At 44.1% G+C, this 21,568-nt stretch overlaps 1 protein-coding gene across 4 annotated transcripts in view; it reads left to right on the forward strand.

Moving 5' to 3' along the window:
* Positions 1-21,568, forward strand: part of TSC2 (TSC complex subunit 2) — a 1,437,517-nt gene that overhangs the window by 405,535 nt on the left and 1,010,414 nt on the right. For all 4 annotated transcript variants that reach the window (XM_069647328.1, XM_069647330.1, XM_069647331.1 and 1 more), the window contains one exon: positions 17,048-17,191. In XM_069647328.1, coding sequence (XP_069503429.1) covers positions 17,048-17,191 — 144 coding nt within the window. The remainder of the gene's footprint in view (positions 1-17,047; positions 17,192-21,568) is intronic.

Below are 21,568 nucleotides of genomic sequence, written 5' to 3' on the forward strand. Positions count from 1 at the left end.
CCCAGAGCTATAGACCTGCTGGACAAGTTCACAAAGGTCTCAGGGTTTCATATCAATTACCCCAAATCCAAGGCGCTTAATGTCACAGAGGTTATGGAGCAGGTGTCAGAATGGGAGAGCCGATATCCGTTGAGGTGGGAACAGAAAGCTATAAAATACTTAGGTGTTCACCTGACCCCCACCTACGATAGACTATATGGGGCTAACATACCGGGCCTTCTGAATTCACTGACGCAAGAATTTAAACAATGGGATCTGCAGGAATTATCATGGCTGGCACGCATAGCGGCAGTCAGGATGAACCTACTTCCTAGGTTCCTCTACGTAACCGGCGCTTTGCTGATACGTATACCAAGCCCAGCAATTAAAAAGCTAGAGGCAGAGGTGATGTCCTTTTTCTGGAAGGGAAAAAAACCAAGGGTTGCCAGGAAAGTCCTATTTAGACCACAAGTTCTGAGAGGCTTGGGGGTGCCGGAATTTCACAGGTATTTATGGGCAGTACAGGTGGCACCCATGCTGCAATGGCCACCCAGGGACAATCAAAATCGGTGGGTGATCCTGGAAAAAGAAGCATCTAAGATACCCCTGGAAAGCCTGGGTTTCCTCACAGCTCGGCATAGAGGCAAAGGGGGCACACTACTGGAAGCTTCTAATGCTACCCTATGGCATTGGGACAAAGCCCTAAGGGGGAATAAGGTGAGGGTGGGGGGACGCCCACTTGCCCCGGTAGCCCACAATCCGGACTTCACGCCAGGTTTGCAGTACAGCTTTTGGGCGCATTGGGGAGGGGAGGAATTGGCCCTAGTGTTGGGGGATCTCTACGCGGAGGGTACGCCGTTGACATTTGAAAGTTGCAAAGCCAAATTCCAGATACCGGAAAGGGAACGCTTCCACTATATCCAACTCAGACATTGGATCACCAACGCAAGGGTTTGAGAGGGAGAAACTAGGGCCCCCACAGGGCTGGAGCTTGTGGTACAAGAGTTAAGGGATGAGAAAGGGGTATCAAGATTGTTCTGGCTGATGGGGGAGGCGGACCCGGAGGAAATTCTCCCATATATGCAAAAATGTGCTACAGATGTGGGAAAACCCATCTCGGGGGAGTCATGGGGTCGTATATGGCACTGCACCACTAAGGGCTCTAAATGCACTTCATTTAAAGAGGGGGCATAAAGCTTTGCCTACGCTGGTATGACACCACGGCGGATGCATTCTCTCAACCCGGAATATTCCATACTTTGCTGGAGGGGCTGTGGACAACCCAGGGACTTAATTCATATGTGGTGGAAGTGTCCGGTGGTGAAGACTTACTGGAAGGAGGTCCTAAGGGAAATAACCGAGACACAATTGCCATTTGACCCGGTGGTTGTGTTGCTGGGTGAGGTGGTGCAGGGGATCTATGCCATTTCCGGATGTAGGGCTCGCCTCATCACCCACATGCTGAGCGCAGCAAGAATCACCCTAGCGCAGGCATGGAAGAACAAGCAGGGGCCGGTAGTGGCCGCATGGTGGGTGAGACTCTGGAGGGTGATGGCCATGGAGAAAGTGACAGCAATTGCTTATGGCTCCTACTCGAAATAAATTAATATCTAGACACCGCTTCATGAATTCATGGATGATAGGATCAGTTGTATTTCAAACATAAGTTATTCCGCAATGTCTCTATCCTATGACTGGGGAGACTTGAGGGGCAAGAATAACTGTGCCCAAAGGACCTCCTGGGAGGTCGGAAGAAGATGCCATACCCCACCCAAATGTTGAGATGTTATTGAGGCGGTGGGTCCTGGGGGTTAGAGGAGGGGAAAGAGGGAGTTGTACCAGTTAAATTTCAGCAGCAAACGGCACCCCAGATGGGGGTAGCTGGCGGCAAGGACGCTGGTGATGTTATTGTTTGGTGTTCTTTAAAACATGAATGTGTGTAACCTATGCTGCTGAGAAATAAATACAGTTGATAAAAAAAAAACTAATTAAAAAATTGGAATCGATACTGGCAATAGATTGTCGTATCCTGCAAATTTTATCGGAGAAAGACCGACTAATAGCGCCATGTTGTGCTTGCATGCGTGAAGGATTCAGCTTTGGCGGGGGTAAAGCCGAAAGTTCCTTCGCTATTTTAAAAAGTTCCTCCAAGGTACAGGAGGCTGGCAGAATGTATTTGGCCGAAGTTAGATCCCTTTTTATTGTGGCACCAAACAAATATTGTTAAATTGGTAAATGTTCTCAAAAGGTAAAAATGTCACAGGTTGCAGGTAAGTAAAGTATTTGAGTCTTTTTAGTGTACTGGGGTTGTGAAACTACCATTTATGGTCACTGGCAATGTCCAAAGTCACAAAAGTCCTTAGAGTACCAAGTACGGCTACAGCTATCCCAGGATCACCTTAGGACATGTATTCATTCAACTAGTAAGTAGTCTCCCATCAATGTAGGAGATGACCCAACATTTGGACTGGCTGAGTGGGGATACAGGTCATGATGTTTTCGTTACCCCATGTTAAGAATGACCCCATGTTAAAGATATGGCTGTTGGGTACATTTTGTTTTTGTTTGGTAGTGTACCACAAGGATTCCCATTTGGAACTTGGAAAGAACACTAAGGTGAAGTGCTGTAGGTCACTCTTCACGACAAGCCATCTCCTGCACTACTCACCTTAACTGCCAAAAATGTGCAAGTAGGAAACATCAAAGCTCACCAGTATCTAGGCTGTTCTCTGGTTCGTCCTTAAGAGCTTCAGTGGCTACAAAGTTCTAGAAGCAAGCAGGGTGACTGTAGACCTATAGAGCAGAGGAAAGATGTACTGTTAAAGCATAGGCATTGCAGAACAGCGCTTCCTCACTTTCCTCTTTCGTTGGCGTCTTGGCTTTTTGGGACGTTTGAAGTGTTTCTTTGACAAGATATGGATGCAGACTCCCTGATTAAGTAGGAAAATTGGTTACAGAGTAGAACGTTAGATTCCGATTAGGAGCATGCTCCCTCTAACACTTTTGGCACCATCCAGTCACTTGTGATTTACCACATTAAAAATGTCCAAACCTGTTTCCTGGGCAAACAGCCCAGATGTGCATTGGCTATTCACACATCAGCCTTATCTGATCCTGGCCGCCTTCTGGGCAACAAGTGTCCATAAATGGCTTCATCAATTTTTTGCCATCCATACCGGGCATAGTCTAGCTGAATCCCACACAGGTAAATATGTTCCACCTACCAGTGGGAAGTACACATCACAGTGATTTGGCCTAAACAGGTGACGGGGTGTCCTTGTCCAACCTGCCATATGCCATGGATCAACAGAAAACTTGATAGAGAGTATTGCCTTTTTTTGTTCGCACAAAGCACAGGGTTGGGAGACGGCTTAATGAAACTATGTGAAAAATTATTGGGTGGAAACTAAAACTTGAAGCTATACAAAAAGACCTAGGCTCAATAGCCTTCGGTGTGGGTTTCACATCCTGCCATCCACTATTTGGTTGATTTTCTCACTCGTTAACTCTTTTTAGTATTTGTTGAAATGTAATGTTTGTTCAGAAAAATGATTAAAGCCAGCGATTAAGTTTCCTTTGTCTTTTTAATTTTTCAAAATGATAACGCAGACACATAGTGAGACCAATGCATTTCTGACTATCTTGGCCCTTCTTTAGGCAGGTTCTCATCTTATATCAGTTTGTTAATAATATACATGATTACATCATTAACATATCCAGATGTATGTTGAACCACACCATTACATTGTCAGTATAAATTAGCAATGCAAACATACCAATTGACCACATGACAAACGTACACAGAAGACAACATATAAGAAATCAGGAATACAAAATAAGAAAAGAGATAATAAAAGAAGATGAGAAAGCATAAATGCAGTACAAGGCATCCTATGCTGATTTTTAAACGCTCTGATCATCACTCTTATTCGTAAAATGCTTTATTTTTTCAATTGGGACCTTTTAGCAAATATCTGAATGCAATGATCATAAATATGCTTAAGGAAATGTTACTGGTGATACTTTTGCTTGTTCTCAAATGTAGCTACAAAGTAGAGCAATATGTCAGTGTACGATCTATGCGTATGGACTCTTATGTAGTTTCTACAGAACACCCATGCAAGGTGAGAGTCCAGTGCAAAGTGGTCCTGAAGGACAAAGTACTTGCCACTAACCTGCTGGTATAGCGCACATGATGTGTGTAACAATGTTACAAACTCGTAATCTGCATCAAACGGAAAACTGTCAAATCAGGCTGAAAGGTTTTTCTATGCCGGCCAGTGGCAAGATAATGTAATGCAGCATACAATCATGTAGAGTTGATAAGACCAAGAATTCTCGATCTCGGGATGCGGCTCGAGAGAACAGCGCCCACTGCGCTGCTGTGTAGATAAACAGCCCGGTTGCCATGATGAGAACAAAGCTGAGTGTGAACGGCAACTCGAAACCATAGAAAAGACGGCAGCCATCTTAAACAAGTGAGATAGAAGCATTAAAGCATTATCGATGGTTATGAGGTGCAGTGAATAACCATAACCTAATTCTTATTTTCCCAAAAAAAGTAAAAAAGGTTTTAGCAAACAAAAACGTTTTCTCCCATATGCTAAGCGGATCAGATGTCCAAGATATATGCTATTGATGTAGGAAAGTGAGTGAAAAGGGGGTGGACCTAATGAAAGTGAGATCTAGTAAAGCACGCCGCTGCAACAGTGTCAGAATGTCGTGCACATTGTAATGATAATCTCACACTGTATGCCCTGGTTATCATGCGGGATCCTAATGCAGATCAATGTGGAAACATTTATTCAAGTAAATACTACTGCCGTAGAACAGTATCCAAGTAGTGTGGAATAAGGTGTTACGGTTAGTTACTCTCTTTTATGTTTTTACTGGGATCATGTAAATATCGGTATTAAATAGAACAGAAAGTGTCAATGTAGCATATATAATGTACTTCTCTATCAAAATCAAAAAGTAAATCTACAACTTCACTGAACGGCCAAAAAGAGTAAGTAAACCTTAATCATAACCAGTCTTTATCCTTAGTAATGTAGATGAATCACAAAAAGCAATTTAAATCCCAGTCCTCATTCATCCCATCTGAGGAAAGGAAGTTCATCCTGTCTATCCAGAACGTGCCGCATTGGGCTCTTTTCTTCTTGCCGTTCTGTTGCAAATTGTGCGGATGGATGACTTCTAGTACTTGGAATTTTAATTGTGTGATGTTGTGTTCTTTATCAGCAAAACGTCGTGCTACAGCTGAGAGCGCATTTTTGTTTTGAATACAAGATTTATGTTCTGACATTCGAACTTATTATTCTGCCAGTTTGTCCTACATAATAGATGCTACATAATAGATGCCACAAGGGCATTGTATGCAGTACACTACATTTTCTGTAAGGCATATGGCATAACATTTCAGTTGGATCTTCTCTCCTGTTCGGGCTTGAAAAACTTGGGATCTATCTAAACGGAACAGTGCAATGCAAGTTGAAGGGTTGAAAGAAACAGTTCCAGTATATCCTAGCCAAACGGGGCCTAGAAGTGCAGATTTTCCTGATCTAGCAAAAAAAAAAAAAAAATGCAATGCTGTAGCTCTCTGATGGGTTGTTGCAAAGTCGCTCAACTACATGGGTGTTTTAAGTGCCCACCAGTGCATTAATTTGTCTCCTAGGGCCATGGGGCCTTTTTGGTCAACTGGAAAGTTTTCTCTGCTCGGTCAGGCATTTCTCCCCCTCTGACGCACAGTCCTGGGTAGATATTCATGCTGATGTCATTCGTTTTCCCCAAACCAAGGGTCATTGTCCTGTACACGAGTCTGCTACAGACTCCCAAGGTCGAGGGGCTTGTTGTGCGCCTAGCTCAGGCCCTGGTGTGCTGTGAACTGGGATCCAAGACGGAATAAACTCTTCAGTCATGTCCTCCTTTTTCTCTCTTCCTTCTCTTCACTCTTACACTTTCTCCAGATCATTGCTTCCTCCTCCTGCACCAATCTTGTGGTTTGCTCCCCCCTCATCCTATTTTTCCCAGTCTCCTGCTCCATTCTGTTCCTGGCTCCTGTTTCCATTTGGAACCTGCTTCTGATTTAATTTTCCTGATCCTACCTTTTCCCCAGTCCCTTCTCCATCCTGTCCGTTATACCTCGCCCCTCCTAACTCTGGCTTTCTCTCTCAAACCTCCTCTTGATGTATTTTCCCCTCCTCGCCTCTGACCGTGTTAGGGAGAATTCTCTCTTTAGGCTGAATTTCCTAACCTAGTGAGTCCCCCAGCAGCTTTGCTGGATTTCTGGAGTTTGTTTTTTTCTCCTGCCAAGAGTGAGACTCTTTTTCTCCCACTATTGGACATGATTTATGGTGTTCCTTTGACGGTTTGCGTTTTATGAGCTATGGGGTCCTTTACTCCATAGGGCCTCATGTGTTTTTACTATGTGTGTTACACAGCACCCTCCGTGCAGTAACACAGGGGTGTCATAGTGACACCCCACCATAGACTCCATACCCTGGGACTGACTACTGTTTCCCAGGGCATGTAAAGTCACCATTGGCTTTACTAGTCCCAAATTATTAACAGAAACCAGTACAAACCATCATATTGTGTACGTACTGGTCGGGGCAATTCGATTGCCCCGGGGTCTGTTAGTCGAGGGTGCACGTCTCCGTCCCCCCTGATCGAGTTTTGGCTGGTGGCAGTTGAAACTACTTTTTATATTCGACCGCAAATATTTCCCTATGGGATTTTCCCATTGTTCGAGGCTACCAACTTTAATTATTTAATTCTCATAGCCTCGAACATACCGCCGGTTTATTTAATTAATATTAATTCTCCGGTTGGTATTTTTTGCCAGGACTCGATTCTAAAATGGTGTTTGTGTTCTCTTCTGTGACTCCAACCCAAGTCGAGCCCTTTGTTCCACTTTTGGCGGTCTTCTCCACAGAAGCCTCCAAAAGTGGTGCCACTCTGTCTGGGTACCACAGGGGGTGTGCGAGGGGGGTTTAGGCACCCTGGACTGAGTTACCTTGGTAACTCAAGTCGCACTCTTATGTGATTGGCCCAAATGGTGAGCCGGCCGTCTCACCACTTAGCATGTTTGATTGACAGCTAGGCGTAGTGAATGGGGGTATGCTGCATAAAAGCAGGGCTTTGGGGACTGGAACTTCAGAAGTCGCCACAGGACCTGAGAATCCGACGAGGGAGAAGCTGAGCCGACCTACCACGACGTCACCACCGGTGGAGCCCTGCAGAACCGACTCACCACTTTCCGACGACAGAGAAGATCTCCCGGCTGGAGAGGCTTCTTCCCCTGACTGGTGGGTACAACCAGTTTACCTTCTTTTCTTTGCACCCCAGACCGGTTTGTGGTCGAAGTGCCCGTGCCAAGCACCCCGGCGGCCGGATAGCCACTTACCACTGAACTGCTCCTTGTACCTGAGAAACTCTGCGGCTGGTTTCTTCCCTGGCAGTGCAACGGACTCCTGTCTTCCTCCCCGACGAGATCCTCTATTCCCCCGGACGAAGCACCGACTTGCATCCGCTGCCAGGAACAACTGTCCCCGCTGGAGTGTTCTCACCACTTTAAGGTACCGTGTCCGCCAGGCCTCCCTTTCTAAAGATTGCTACAAGGTAATAATAACCCCTTAACCTTCTGGACTGGGCTGGCCGCCTTGACCCTCTAACTGGTCCCTTTCTTTGGTCCAACTCCTTTTTGAACCGTTACAAGACTTTTGTGCACTGCAACCGTGTGACCTTGGACACATTTCGTTTTGATCCTCTTAAAGCGGATCCGGCCTACTGACTCTGAATTCACGGTGTTACTTTGCCTTCCTCTCTTGTTGTGTTCGTGAAAAAGTGTTGGGATCTGTTTCTATTTATTCTCTGCTTTTCTCTCCCTTTTTAAAACGAATTATTAGAGTGCCATCTACGTTAAGCGCTCACCGCTGTCTGAAAATAAGTGGGGCTTTACTTAAGACTTGTCTAATGTTCTTTTAAGGGCGTGTATATCTTTTAGTGACCGTGTTTTTGAATTGCTTACTATTAGTGCCTGTGTGTTTTTCTAGATGTGGTTTTAAATAAATAATTATATCTCTTTTACACCAAGCTCTGGTCAGTGTTTACTTGTTCTATTGTGTTCTCTTGACCTATTGTGAATACTCTGTATACTGCCTAACTCTTCTTGAGGGAAGTCTGACTGCTCAGCCACAGCTACCAAGTGAATCTGTGTGGTACAGACTGCTAGCAAGTAGGTTTACTGCCAGACACCTGTAGTCCTAAATCTTTTGCAGTGGTCCCAGAGGGAACTGCACAGGTTAGTGCCTAACAGACCGTTCTCCAGCCTTTTCGTTGGACTGCTCTTATGCGGTGCCGCTGTCCTTATTCCTTCATCACCAGCGTGCAAGTGCCCCTTTTTATACTGGCAGCTTGTATCAATGGATTTGCAAGTCGGGCAAATGGAATTATTAGCTCCGAATTACTGTGCGTTTTTGTGATCGGTCCTCTGTCTTCACCAGCCTTTATTGGTGTATCCCATAATGGCATAACGATTGACAGATAGTCTGTTTGTCTGAGTCCATAAAGGTGCCCACAGCCATTTTGAAGGCTGACAGAAAATCCATATTGTCCACCTGACTTTAGCATGGCTTCTCTACCTGCACTGATCAATTTCTCTTAACCGTGCACTCTGCTTGTGATCCCCTGTATGTGCTGATAAGATGATTTCTAGAATCTGGGCTGGTGGACAGATTTTAGGAGGCCACTCTAGTTGGAGTGAACAGGGGAACTATTGATTGGTTAGCCAAACCTAATCAAGGTCAGCGTGGAGAGTGGCCAAGGCCTGGTCTTGGGAGAAAGTGAGTTGGGTCAAGGGTCCACAATGTGTCCACACAGTAAAGCACACAATTTAATTTAGACAGGTTAGTACGAAAATATTGTATATTAGGCCCAAAAACACACTACAAAAATGAATCGAGCAGGTAGCAATATCACACAATACATGGTTATCAGAATTCAATCAAAATGTGTTTTATGCCTTGGGCACTTTCTCAAGGCTGCTGTGAGAGAAAATAATTTTATTGGGAAAAATACGCCCATTAACATAATGGCACAACAATACATAAAATTCACATTGAACACCATATGAAACTAGATTCCTTTCTTCCATAAAATATGACCCATTAAAAACGTCCTTAATAAAATGAGTGGCATCAGATAAAAATGTTTCATCATTAGTATTCATAAAGTTAATTGCCGCGCAGGTTCTCATATCCTGGTTAAAATGCTGTAGAAGAAAGCTTTTCCTCATGTGAATTTTAAACCTACAGACTGTTAAAAAATGAATCATGTCCCCATTACAACCCAAATCACAGGGACAGCTTTTCTCTAACCTCAACCATGGCACCCTCAGGCTGCTGTGAGATCAGAGTGTGCTTTGTTAGGAAACATCTAAGGCTTATTAATAAAGGAATTGAATGTTTGATAGTTTATTCCCAACATGTAAGCTGGGGTCAGAGGTATGCTCTCTAGAGCGCAATGCCTAGGGCATAGCCTTTGGCCCAGCACAGGGTCTAATAAAATAAGCATACCTTGGAAAATTTACAACAGACTACTTATAACGGTAGCCCCTATTTCAATCCATCTCTGTCAAGGACAAATGTTTTTTTTTTTTTATTTTTTTTTATTTGCATTTAGTTCATTTACAAGAATAATTTCGAGTAGAACCTTTGCAAAAGAACAAGTTAAAATTCATGTGAAGAGAAAAAAAAAAAAAATTTAAACATTTGAAATTACATTATTTTACATTTTCACACAATACTTTAAAATACAATTTAAAATACAGGTGGAAGAAAAAATATACCAATCAATTTACCAACTAAGCATTTCATTCTCCACTCAAAATAAGTTCTTTTTCTATATGCTTACAAAAACTTACTAATTCATAAATTAAACGGTTGTGAGCTCCTTGCATCATACGAGACCATAAAAACTCGAGGCAATCCTCAAACCCTATATCAACAAATTTCATAAATCTTGCTGTACGTATTTTGTTAAAATGGGGACAATAGAGTATGAGATGCTTCAATGTTTCGTGTGGTTCATTGCACTCATCAAATCGACATCCCACAGCAAATGTGGTGGCATTTGTTCGCCAGTTCTTTGTTCTATCTCTAGTATGGTAAAGATTAAATCTAAATCGAATATATGCCTTCCTGGTAGTTTCACAGGGGAATAAAGTGATATGTGCATAGCGAGGGATGCGCTGTTTAACAAAGGCACCATATTCTTCATAAGATTTATATGTCATAATCCGATCAATAGTTACACACCAGTCTAAATCAAAAAGTTTTTTTTTAGCATGGCAAGGGCGAAGATGGACATCATTCACTGTAATATTCACTTCACTTAAAAGTTGTTGAATTTTCAGTTGATAATTATAAAAAGAAGGAGGACAGTGGGTACCCAGCATCTTATTCAAATCCGCATATAGTGAATTAGTCGGTGGGTAATTCATTTTTGCAAAATGAGATAACTGTCTCCATTTCCATCTAGACGATAGTGCCACCAACCCCAATTCATGACGTATGATGGCATTTGGAATGGACATAGGCAAGAACATTGCTGCTTTTAAAAGTGAACCTTGTAAACAATCCAACATATTAGACATATCACACAAACAAATGTCTAGTGCATAAAGAATGATACTCTCAGTCTTCAAGGACATAAATTCAATTAACGGAGTTAATGAAAATTTGCAGAACCGGGTATAAATCCTTTTCATTTGCGAAAGGAGTGTCCTGGTTTTGCATTTGATAATGTCTGTCCATACCTTGATGGAATTCTGATCAGAGAGATGATACCCCAAATAAATAGCGTTGTTAATACAAGATATCTGCGTATCCATAATATGCCATCTAAAACTGCCCTTTTTCTGCTTCACTCCAAATTTCATAATGGCAGTCTTTGCCGGGTTGGGAGTCAAATTGTGATCCTTTGCAAATTCCTCAAAAAGTGTTAATTTCGTTTGTAAACCTACAGGAGTAGGGTCAAACAAGATAATATCATCTGCAAAGGCGATCCTTTGCAAAGATATACTCCCAACCTTCACAGAAAACAGGTTCATATTTTCCCAGTTCTTATCCAGATCCGCCATGTATAGATTAAACAGGCTTGCTGCAAGGTTGCAGCCCTGTTTCAAGCCCAGTGCTGTTCCTATTGGAGCTGTGATGCCCCCGTCCTGTGATATTTTTATTCTATAAGATGTATTGGTGTGCAATTTCATAATCCAATACATTAAATCTTTTGGAATTCCGAAAGCCAACATTTTCATCCACAATAAGTTGCGGACAACATTGTCAAAGGCCGCACTCATGTCAATCATTGCGATGTATACCGGATTAGAGTTCTTATTTTTTGCTCCAGCAATAACATGCGCAAGGATAGTTGCATTTAGAGTGGTACTCATATTCTTTCTGAAACCCGTTTGAAATTTAGAATAACGACCCTTGGACTCAATAATTTTCTCCAAATCGTGAAGAAGTAAAATCGCAAAGATTTTAGCCTCGGTATCGATTAGGGAAATCGGGCGATAATTTTCAGGACAGGACAGATCACCCCTCTTAAATATGGGGACTATGTTTGCAGTTAACCAAGATGGTGGAATTTCCCCAGAGTTGAAGATGGTTTCGAAATTTGGTATTTATAATTTCTGCCCTCATGGCAGGGTCCGCTTTATAGAGACAAGGGGGAAGCCCGTCTGGTCCTGCAGCCTTAGAATACGACAACCTCGAGATTGCCCAAATTATGTCACTAATGCTCCAATTAAACCGAGGGATCCTGGTAGAGTCTAGCAATATACCAGGAAGAAATAGGAACTTATAAGGTAATTGATATTTGGCAGTTATATACGTCTGCCATGTCTGATCAGAAATACAATTCGGCATAGATAACACAGCATTTTTTGGGTCAGCTTTTAGAGTACGCCATATAACTCGAGTGTCATGTGACGTGATGGCACGAATTAGAGTACAGTTCTCCTCATTATATCCTGAGATCCGGGCGAATCTTAAGTTTTGTTTGTACTGAGAGATGATTTGATTCCGCCTTTCTCTGAGTCTTTTAGTGCCTAAATCATTATATTTCAATTGTCTTAGGGCTTTGTTTTTTTCCCTTTTCAACAGTTTACATTTCTGATCGTAGATATGATTGTTTCACACTACTGCGGTTTTTACAAAATTTGAGCAAAACAGTGTCAACTATTTTGGAGTAATCCCTATCAGATAGTTTTATTCTTAAATTGGCACCATATTGGTCAACTCGCAGTGTCTCTCGAGATATGTGTTTAACAATCTGATCGCACAGGCCATTGTTCCACCTGATTGAGTGCTGAGGGCGATCAATTTCTACTGCTGTTAGTGAACTATTTGCTCCTAGCAATTGACATTTCAATTTCAATGATGTTATAAGTTGTGCATGATCACCAATCAATATAGGATCGATTACTAATGGGGCCATGTAAGCTATAAGATTACAAGATACAAAGATAAAATCTATCATTGAATTCTTAACTCCTCTTTCCCATGTAATTTTTGATTTCATATCGTGTGTCACCAAGAGATCCATGTCCCAATCAGTTAAGAGTTCTCTAAACTTGGCTCCTCTAATGCATGCTAAGGTTGCGAGTTTAGATAGACTAGTTTCATTCACATTTCTACAGTCACAATTAAAATCGCCACCAAGAAGGATCTCACAGTTCTGATATATACTAGCGGAGAGTTCCAAGCATGCTTCAAGATCGTCAAACATCTCTTCAATAGTTAAATTGGCAGGATTCCAATATAGTGAGATGATAATTAATGATGACTATCTGATTGAGGTATATTAAGATGAACCCCTAATAAACTCGGAGAGTTCCAAACTAAATTAGGTTGGACTTTAAATGAAGTGTTTATTGCAATCGATAAGCCCCCAGATGGGCGGCCTGATAAATGTCTCTTAGCTAATGAGTTAAAAGTAACATAACCAGGGATAAGTAGAGGTTCTGTTTTCATCGACTCTTGAATTATGATGATAGTTGGTCGCTCATCGCTGGTAAGATTGAGATGCCAGTTCGTTAAATTCACAAAGCCACACGAATTCCAGGATATGATTTTAAGTTCTTTGTGATTAGATAGCTATGTGACTGGTTTTATAGGTAATGAAGTAGTATTAGAAGACAAAATGGCCAAAAGTATGGGTTCCAGCCAAGGAAGGCTATTTGTTTGAGCTACAACTTTCAGAATCTCAGCCAAATCAAGTCCAGAGCCCATATTTGTTTTAACAATGGGTACGGTCATATCAATATAATTTCTATCGATCACATTCGGTGGATCTAGGAAAAGAGCAGCGTCATCCTCGGATCCAAAGGTAAGTAATACCAAACCCTCTCTTTTTATTTCCTCCCGATTGAACCAAATAAATTTCATTACTGCCTCAGAACTAAGATAACATAGGGCCCTGAAGTTGTTAATTCTGGCCAGCGAGACTCTGGTAATATCATTGGATTTAACCATTCTCAATTGAGGTATTTTTGAGAAAAGGGAGAAGATAAATGAATGATTAATACGTTTATCTACCAATTCCTCAGCATTTCCTTCAAATCCTATAATGTATTCCTTCATCTCATCTGACTGCAAGGGCCTGTGTGAGATTGGCGCTGAGACAACTGGAGTTACTGCTTCAACAGCAGGATTGATTAATAAATTATTAGGTTGTTTTAATAAGATCTTGCTATGATTGTTTGTGTTCTGATTGTCCACATGGAAAGTTTTACTCAGAGCTACAGAGGCTTCGCCATTTTTATACAAGAGAGGATTGGTATTCATGTTTTGTGATAGTATTCTGCTTTGCGCAGGGCCATGTATAAATATACGATTTGGAGTCATTACATTATCAATTGATCCAGTTTGATCGAAACAACTGAACTTAGGACTCTCCTTATGAAGCACGGCCGATGCCTCAACCAATGTTGTTCTTTTTCCCGCGCCATTTACTGCAATTACCGACTTAGTCATATTCACCTCCTCTTCTATGGTATTAGTTATTTCATCTACCTCTACCTTCCTTATTTTACCAATGCCATTTACAGCAACTAAGGGTATATTTTTGGGCTGTTCGGAAATATTGTTCGCAGAGAGTTCAGTAGTCGCATCCCTCGAACATACTTCACTATAGGTTTTCGTAGTTAGTGAAATCGAATTGTCACTACCATGAGGGCCCGGGTGAATAATGTTATTTTTCATCGTACGACATCTCCCTATAATCGGGAAAAAGTCCCTTAAATTACTTTTTGCTACAGAGCCGATAACAGGTTCGATTAGAGTTGTTGCACATCCGTTGTCCTGATTATCTAACACCTTTAGAGACATTTCACATAATTTTGATTTGATCAAAGGTTTGGAAATCATAATTTTCTCAGATGAACTATTCACTGGATTAACGATGCAAGATTTAAGATTAGCAATCTGAGGAGGAACAGCACCCATCATTAGTGACTTGGTAATAATACCGTTTTGACTTGCTTCCTCCGATGAATTAGTAACCGGGGTAAGAGCATCTTGGCTTTCTTTGGACAGTTGTCCTACATCAATATGATCTTCATCGATTAATTCTATACTAGGAACCGAGTAAGTATCCTTTCCACGTCCATCATTCTTATGTAATAGTGCTTCCTTCCTACGCTTAGCATATCTCTTAACGGCTCGCAAGTGATTTTTTTTAACTCGAAGGGACATAAAAGTAAAAGGTTCCTCAGTAACAGTGTTCTGTCTCTGTTTTTTTTTTGTAATTCGATTTCTTCAAGGAGAGCAGATGGGCTATCAGGGAACCGCATTAAAGGTTCCATTTTGGAGAAGTGAGTTGCAATTGTGAAATTCAGTGCATCGACTGATGCCTTAATTTCTTTCAAGTCATTGTCGCACTTACATTTCACAGGTTCAATGAATGCGTCCTGATTGCACTGTTTCAAGCTGTTTACATATATATCGTGCCTCCCTGCCTCTTCATTACTATGGCCTTGTCCTCTAATTTCAGATTGAATGGATCTTAGGGTGTCAACTGCAGTGATAAACCCCTCGATTTTATCCATTTTGGAGCAAAGATAGTGCAAGATGGCCTTAGTTTCCTTTAATTCAAGATGAGTGAGCTCGTGACCCTTATCAAGAAGATCTAGAATTTTGGTGATCACCGGAAGAGGGGTTGGAGATTGAATTTCAATTCCGCGCACACTATTCGTACCTACTCCAAGATCCTCAATTGATACTTTATTTGAAACATTAAATTGATCAGGCGAGAATGAAAGCGTGCGCGGAATTGCACCAATTGGTGCCTCATCCGATACATCATCATCTATTTTAGTATGATAACTCCTATTAGTATTTCCAATGGTGCCCAAATTTGTTGCACCGTATACTAGTGGAGTCATCATACTAATAGTTTGATTGACTTGTGCATTTAATGCAGCCATCTTCTGCAAGGTAGTGCTAAATTGCACTTTGTTAGGGGTACATGAATCCGATCGAATCATACTATCATTCGTATTTACATCTACAATCTCTTTTTCCTCAACCTTTGTTGGGGCATACATAGAAACAGAGGAAGTAGCATGCACTTGGGCTACATGAGTAGAGCAGTTACCAGTATCTAAGCAAACCACAGGGACAGTAGGTATATTCTCATCTACCATATCAATTAATGGCACTTCATGATATGAAGTTCGACCCTTACATACCGTAGAGTCAATGCTGGAAGATGTTAATATGTTAGTTATTGCCTCAATGCAACGCCCACTTCGCAGGCCATTGGCCATTGTAAAGAGGAGGTACACCAAATTTAAAAATACTTTTTACAAAATATCAACTTAAAAAGAAAAAGAAAACACCTTTCCTAATGATGGGTCAGAGAATTAAAATGTGATGTAACAACCTTCTCAAAGTAAGCAAAGAATTCAGCACTGTGTGCTATCACGAAACAATACTTCTCAAGTACTTAGCTTGTGCCAGTTGCCCAGGTCACAGCCAAACAGCACAACAGCGACTCCAGCCCTTACTGCCTCCAGGGCTTAACGCCGCAAGGGTGGTTGTGCCGGCGATTTCACTGCTGGGTGAAGTCACGTGACCAAACACGTGTCGGAGTTCAGCTCCGCCCCCTCCAGGAAGCGGTTACTGCAGCAAGAGCAACGCTCGCAGTGCTGCCAACGGGGTGCGCAGGGTAAGAGAGATGAAAAGACACAGCACTCCTTATAAAAGTGAATGAATGTATAATGTGGCTGTTGCCTGACTGTTTTAAACAACCTGTCGAGATAGCGTTTAGTCCGTTCTGCTGTTTGGATCCATGTGAAATGAGTAATGGTAAGCTGATACCTTTAGGGGGACAGTGTTTATTATAGATTGTTTCGATTCCACATTTGTGCATGTTATGTTAACCTGGCAATGTTGTCAAATAGCTAACCGAGCAACTAGTATGAAACTAGGGTACTTGACTCCTATTGAAAACAGTAATTACTTTCAAATTAACCTTGGAAAATAAAACACTGATATGTTTGTGCTCCCAAAACAAAATGAGTTGAGCAACAGAGTGCAGTTAAAACGACCTCACTCCCAGAAATCGGGCCAGTGTCCTTACACCGCACATCTGCTGGGGATCCAATTGAAATAGTTTGGGAAATCTACAAATAAATGTTGTCCTAACAGAAAGCAGCCTGCGACTATGTAAAATAAATGATTGGTACATTTTAAGGTATTTCTGTAGCTGCTAAGCCATAGTTTGAATGTGCAACTCCTCAACTGCTGGGTATTCGGCTACCACTGGCCCTCTGTCTATGCAGGACATCGTCTTCTGAGGAGCTACCATTGTGAAACATCTTACTGTAGATGCTTTGTGCAGCAGAACTGAGAAATGCTTGAATGCATCTAACTCCAGGTGCTGTTGGAACTGTTAAGAAATCCCCATCTCGTGTAATTTAATCTTTCATTACTAATTCCTAGTGTTGTTTGGCTTCTGAATAATAGGACTGAAGTCTGATTGACTAACCTTTTTCTTTCAGGCCATGACCTGTCCAAATGCTGTGGTATCCTATGAAATAGTCCTGTCTGTGACCAGGCTAATCAAGAAGTATGGCAAGGAGCTTCAAGCTGTGACATGGGATATTCTTCTTGACATCACAGAGAGCTTGCTGCTACAGATTCAGGTTAGTGGGGAAGAAGTGAACAAGTGCTTTCACAACATAAGTGTTTGGTGGTTTGTCATCATTTGACTCTGCTTGTGGTTAAGTCCATTCCCAACATAGACCTCTTAAGAAATTAATATTTTTGCATGTGATGGTTATTTTTCTGTATCCCAAGATGGTGGATGAATTCTTGCAAGTCATTGACTTGTGTACTGCAAACAATAAGCAAAGCTAAAAATGGTGCTGTGTTGCAGTGCAAAAGTGATGGCCCTTTGCAATTTTACGTCCAGTAGTTTATTTTAATACACAAAAAATGTTAGCTCCATTTTCTGTGATTGGGTGCACAAGAAGCCTAATGTAACGGCCTGGAGGGATCCAAGGCCCGATAAGGTAGGATGAGGGCACCTAATTCGGGACACTGCCTACTGCCTGAGGGTGCTTTGACCTTTATCGCAGTGCTTCAGTGGACCCCTTTAACACAAAACGAACACAAGAAAGTAAGGAAAGTAATCTTGAAGCTAGCTAACTGATGTGTTTGCATGCAAATGCATTAACATGTTGTGCTGTGCACAGGAGGTGAACATAACGTGGGACAGAGCTGAGAAAGGAGGGGCCAATCTCCAGGCAAAAGAGACCTGGATAGGTGAGTGGGGCAGCGCAGGCCGTGAAAATGGTAGCAGAAGAGTGAGATGCAGTGGCAGAGAGGGTTAGGACAGTTTTTATGAAGTCCATCTAATGGCTTAGTAAAACCATTCAACTGAGGCAGTACAAGACTCCACTCTTAATACAAGGCTGTACCACCTGAGTTTAGGGCAGCGTAGACAGAGCAGCCAGGCTTATCTTAGGAGGGAGAGAGGGCTGTAGAATCAGTACAAATTAAATTATGATACAAATGGTCCAAAGAAGCACTGAAACACTATGTATTGTAAAAAAAAGGATTTATTTAAATACAGGTATGCCCAGATAAATCTAGTAGTAAATAAGTACTATCACACATTATATGTAATCACAATTGTCAAAACACAACACTGTTTGAAGGTGCATACACACCAAAGCATAAACCGTATTTGGAACACCTAACAGTAGTTCTAGGGAAGTCAAACTTTTTCATACACATTCAGTATAGGAAATATGCTTGTGCCCGCACCCTGCTGCGCCAAGATAGATAAGTAACAAAATTGAAACAGCCGTTGTAGCTCACGTACAATTTTAATTTGTTCAGTTTATTCTGTTTCTTAGCCCCTTGCGGATGACACATGTTTCGGCGTATATGCTGCGCCTTTCTCAAATCCGGGCCTTTGTATGATGTTGTGGTTTCCCCTTAAACGGTACCATTTTTTATATCTTGTCAGGCAATTCCTGGGTTCAATCCCACCTCCCAGCGGACGATCCAGCGGCGCCTGGACCGTCGGCAAACCGACCGAACAAGCGGAGGCGAATCCATCCTTCCCCTCCTTTCCAGCCTTCACCTCCTTCCCCTCCACCGAGGGATGAGACGGGAACGGGAACAGAGACGACGACAACAACGGTGGTGACGACGGGATGGATCTCCCATCACACCCTGCCCGGGCCTCCCCTCCTGACGAAATTGGCTCCTTTCACACCATGATCGCCAGGGCATCAGAGCTTTTCCAGCTTTGCCCCGAAGATCAGAAGAAGGAGGGTTTCCTCTACCAACGGCGGGAGGCCAATAGGAAGACCGTCCTCTCAGTACCGTTACTTTACGACATATGGGACAAAGGACTGTTGCTGCTCAAGAACCCGTCCACAGCTCTAGCGAAGAGGGACCGGTATGAGTAGTAGTACTGGGTCCTAGATTCCGCCCCGATGTGTCTTAGAGATCAGCCGTCCCCGGATTCATTGGTCTCCGCAGCGGCCAAGAAGAAATCGGCTGGGGCGACTGGATCAATTTCCACTTCCCCACCGGACGGCGAGGGGAAGAAGCTGGACGCCATAGGACGACCATCAAAGCGGGCCAACACCCTCGCGATCGTGGCGTGCTATGACAGGGAGCTGTGGTTCAATATGGTTCCCCTCCTCTCCTCAATTTCCTGCCAGATGACAAGAGGGCGGACGCCCTTGAAATCCTACAGGAAGGCGAGGTGGCGTTGGACCACGCCATCACGGTGGCCACGAACATCGCTGACACCGGGTTTCGACAGGCAACAGCGTTTGCCTTCGCCGACGCAGTTGGCTCATGGCCCCCGACTTCCGTCAGGACTTGCAGACCATGGTACTAGACATGCCCTTTGACGGGAACAACCTGTTCGGCAAGGCAGTGGACGAGTAACTGCAGGCCATCAAGGCGGACACCGAGACAGCCCGGACCTTGGTTTCTCTCCATCAACGACGGCTGCCTTTTCAGACCCCCGGAGGCTAGTCTCAAGGTGTCTCCAAAGGATTTGGTGGCAGTTCCTCGTCATACCGCCAATTGGCCCGCTCATCGTCGCAGGAGGCCTACAGAGGCCGCAGCAAGGACGGAGGTCGTTGCCGCCAAGGCAGCAAGGCCTTGACAAAGCAAGATTGAACCGGCCATGACGTCTGGCCCCCACCCAAGCACCCTGGTGGGAGGCTGGCTGGCGAAATTCGTCAGCGTGTGGGAGTCCATCTCCACAGTTGGGTGCTGGACGCGCTGGCCCACGGGCATGCTATGGAATTCCAATGAAAGTGTTCCCGTCTACCACCCGTGGCCAGGAAGGAAAACCACGTGCCACAGCTACTTCTGGAGGTACGAGCAATGCTGAAAAAGGGCGCGATAGAACTCGTTCCAAAGAGGCTCCGGGGCTCCGGAGTATACTCGCGGTACTTCCTCATCCGAAAGACGACCGGCGGTTGGCTACCCATCCTGGACCTTTGTCGTCTAAACCAATACATCAAGTCCCAGAAATTCCAGATGGTCACCCTTCAGCACGTGCTGGGACAGCTGGAAGAAAGCGACTTCTTATCGTCGCTGGACTTGGCGGATGCCTACTTCACATCATCATACTCAAAGGACATCGAAGGTTCCTACGATTCGTGGTCCAAGGGCCACACTACCAGTTCAAGGCTCTGCTCTTCAGATTGAAGTCAGCGCCCAGGGTCTTCACCAAGTGCCTGGCACCGGTGGCGGCACGGCTGCGCCTGCAGGGGATCCACGTTTACCCCTACCTGGACGATTGGCTCATCCGAACAAAGTCAAGGGAACTCGCCGTCGATCACACAGCGAATACCGTCCAACTGCTCACGGATTTGGGATTCTCAATCAACTTTGCAAAATCCCACTTGGTACCGTCGTAAGACGCCCTGTTCCTGGGAGCCAGACTCGACACAGTGGCACGATTGGCTTTGCCGTCGGAGGAAAGGACGAAGGCCATCCTGGGTAAGGTACAATGGCTGTTGACCACGGACCTGGCCAGGGTGAGGTCCATCAAGTCCCTACTCGGCATGATGGCATCCTGCACCTGCCTCGTGCGCCTATGCAGGTTGCGGATGCGACCACTGCACGAGTTCCTCAACGCCCATTGGATGCAAGCAGCGGGCAGTTTTAAAGACAAAATCTCCCTCAATGAGACGTTCCGCCAAGCAATCCGGTGGTGGGGAAACCGCGCGCATCTAGCGGTGGGTATGGACTTCCAGACCCCGACACATCAGGAGACGGTGACAACGAACGCCTCCCTGGAAGGATAGGGAGCGCACACCGGTGATCTCCACACAAGAGGCCTTTGGCTCCCAGAGGAGAGGTCACTATACACCAACGTCCTGGAGCTCTGAGCTGTATTCTGAGCCCTCCAGTCGTTCCTCCCTTACCTCAAGGGCAAGGTGGTGAGGGTCTTCAACAACAACACCACCACGATGTTCTACATCCGGAAGCAAGGGGGCACCAGATCTCCAGCCCTATCCAAGGAAGCGCAGGACCTGTGGCACTGGGACGTTGCCCACTTGGTGTTCCTGGTACGCTTCCACCTGGCAGCAGTAAAGAACACCGTACCGACTCGCTCAGCAGGGAGCTGCGCTCGTGCCACGAGTGGTAACTCCGGCAGGATCAAGTGGATCTGCTATTCCAACGATGGGGCAATCCCCAGATAGATCTATTCTCGACAGTGACGAACACCAGGTGCCAGAGGTTCGCCAGCAGGGTTCCCCAGCCGGGGACCATGGGCGATGCATTCTCCTTCCCCTGGGACGGCCTGTTCCTGTATGCATTCCCACCGTTGCCGTTGCTTCTGCGACTCATCAGTCAACTCAGACGGTCCCGGTGCAGAATGATCCTCGTTGCACCGGCGTGGCCGAGGCAGATATGGTTCCCCGACCTTCTGGACTTGTCAGCGTCCCCCCCCCCCCCCCCCCAGTCAAACTGCCGATGGACGCCGATCTTCGCCAGGGAAGGAGGCGCCATCCTACATCACGACCGGGATCACT

Source organism: Ambystoma mexicanum, chromosome 2q (genome assembly GCF_040938575.1).
Source record: "Ambystoma mexicanum isolate Mex_15411 chromosome 2q, UKY_AmexF1_1, whole genome shotgun sequence".
NCBI lineage: Eukaryota > Metazoa > Chordata > Amphibia > Caudata > Ambystomatidae > Ambystoma > Ambystoma mexicanum.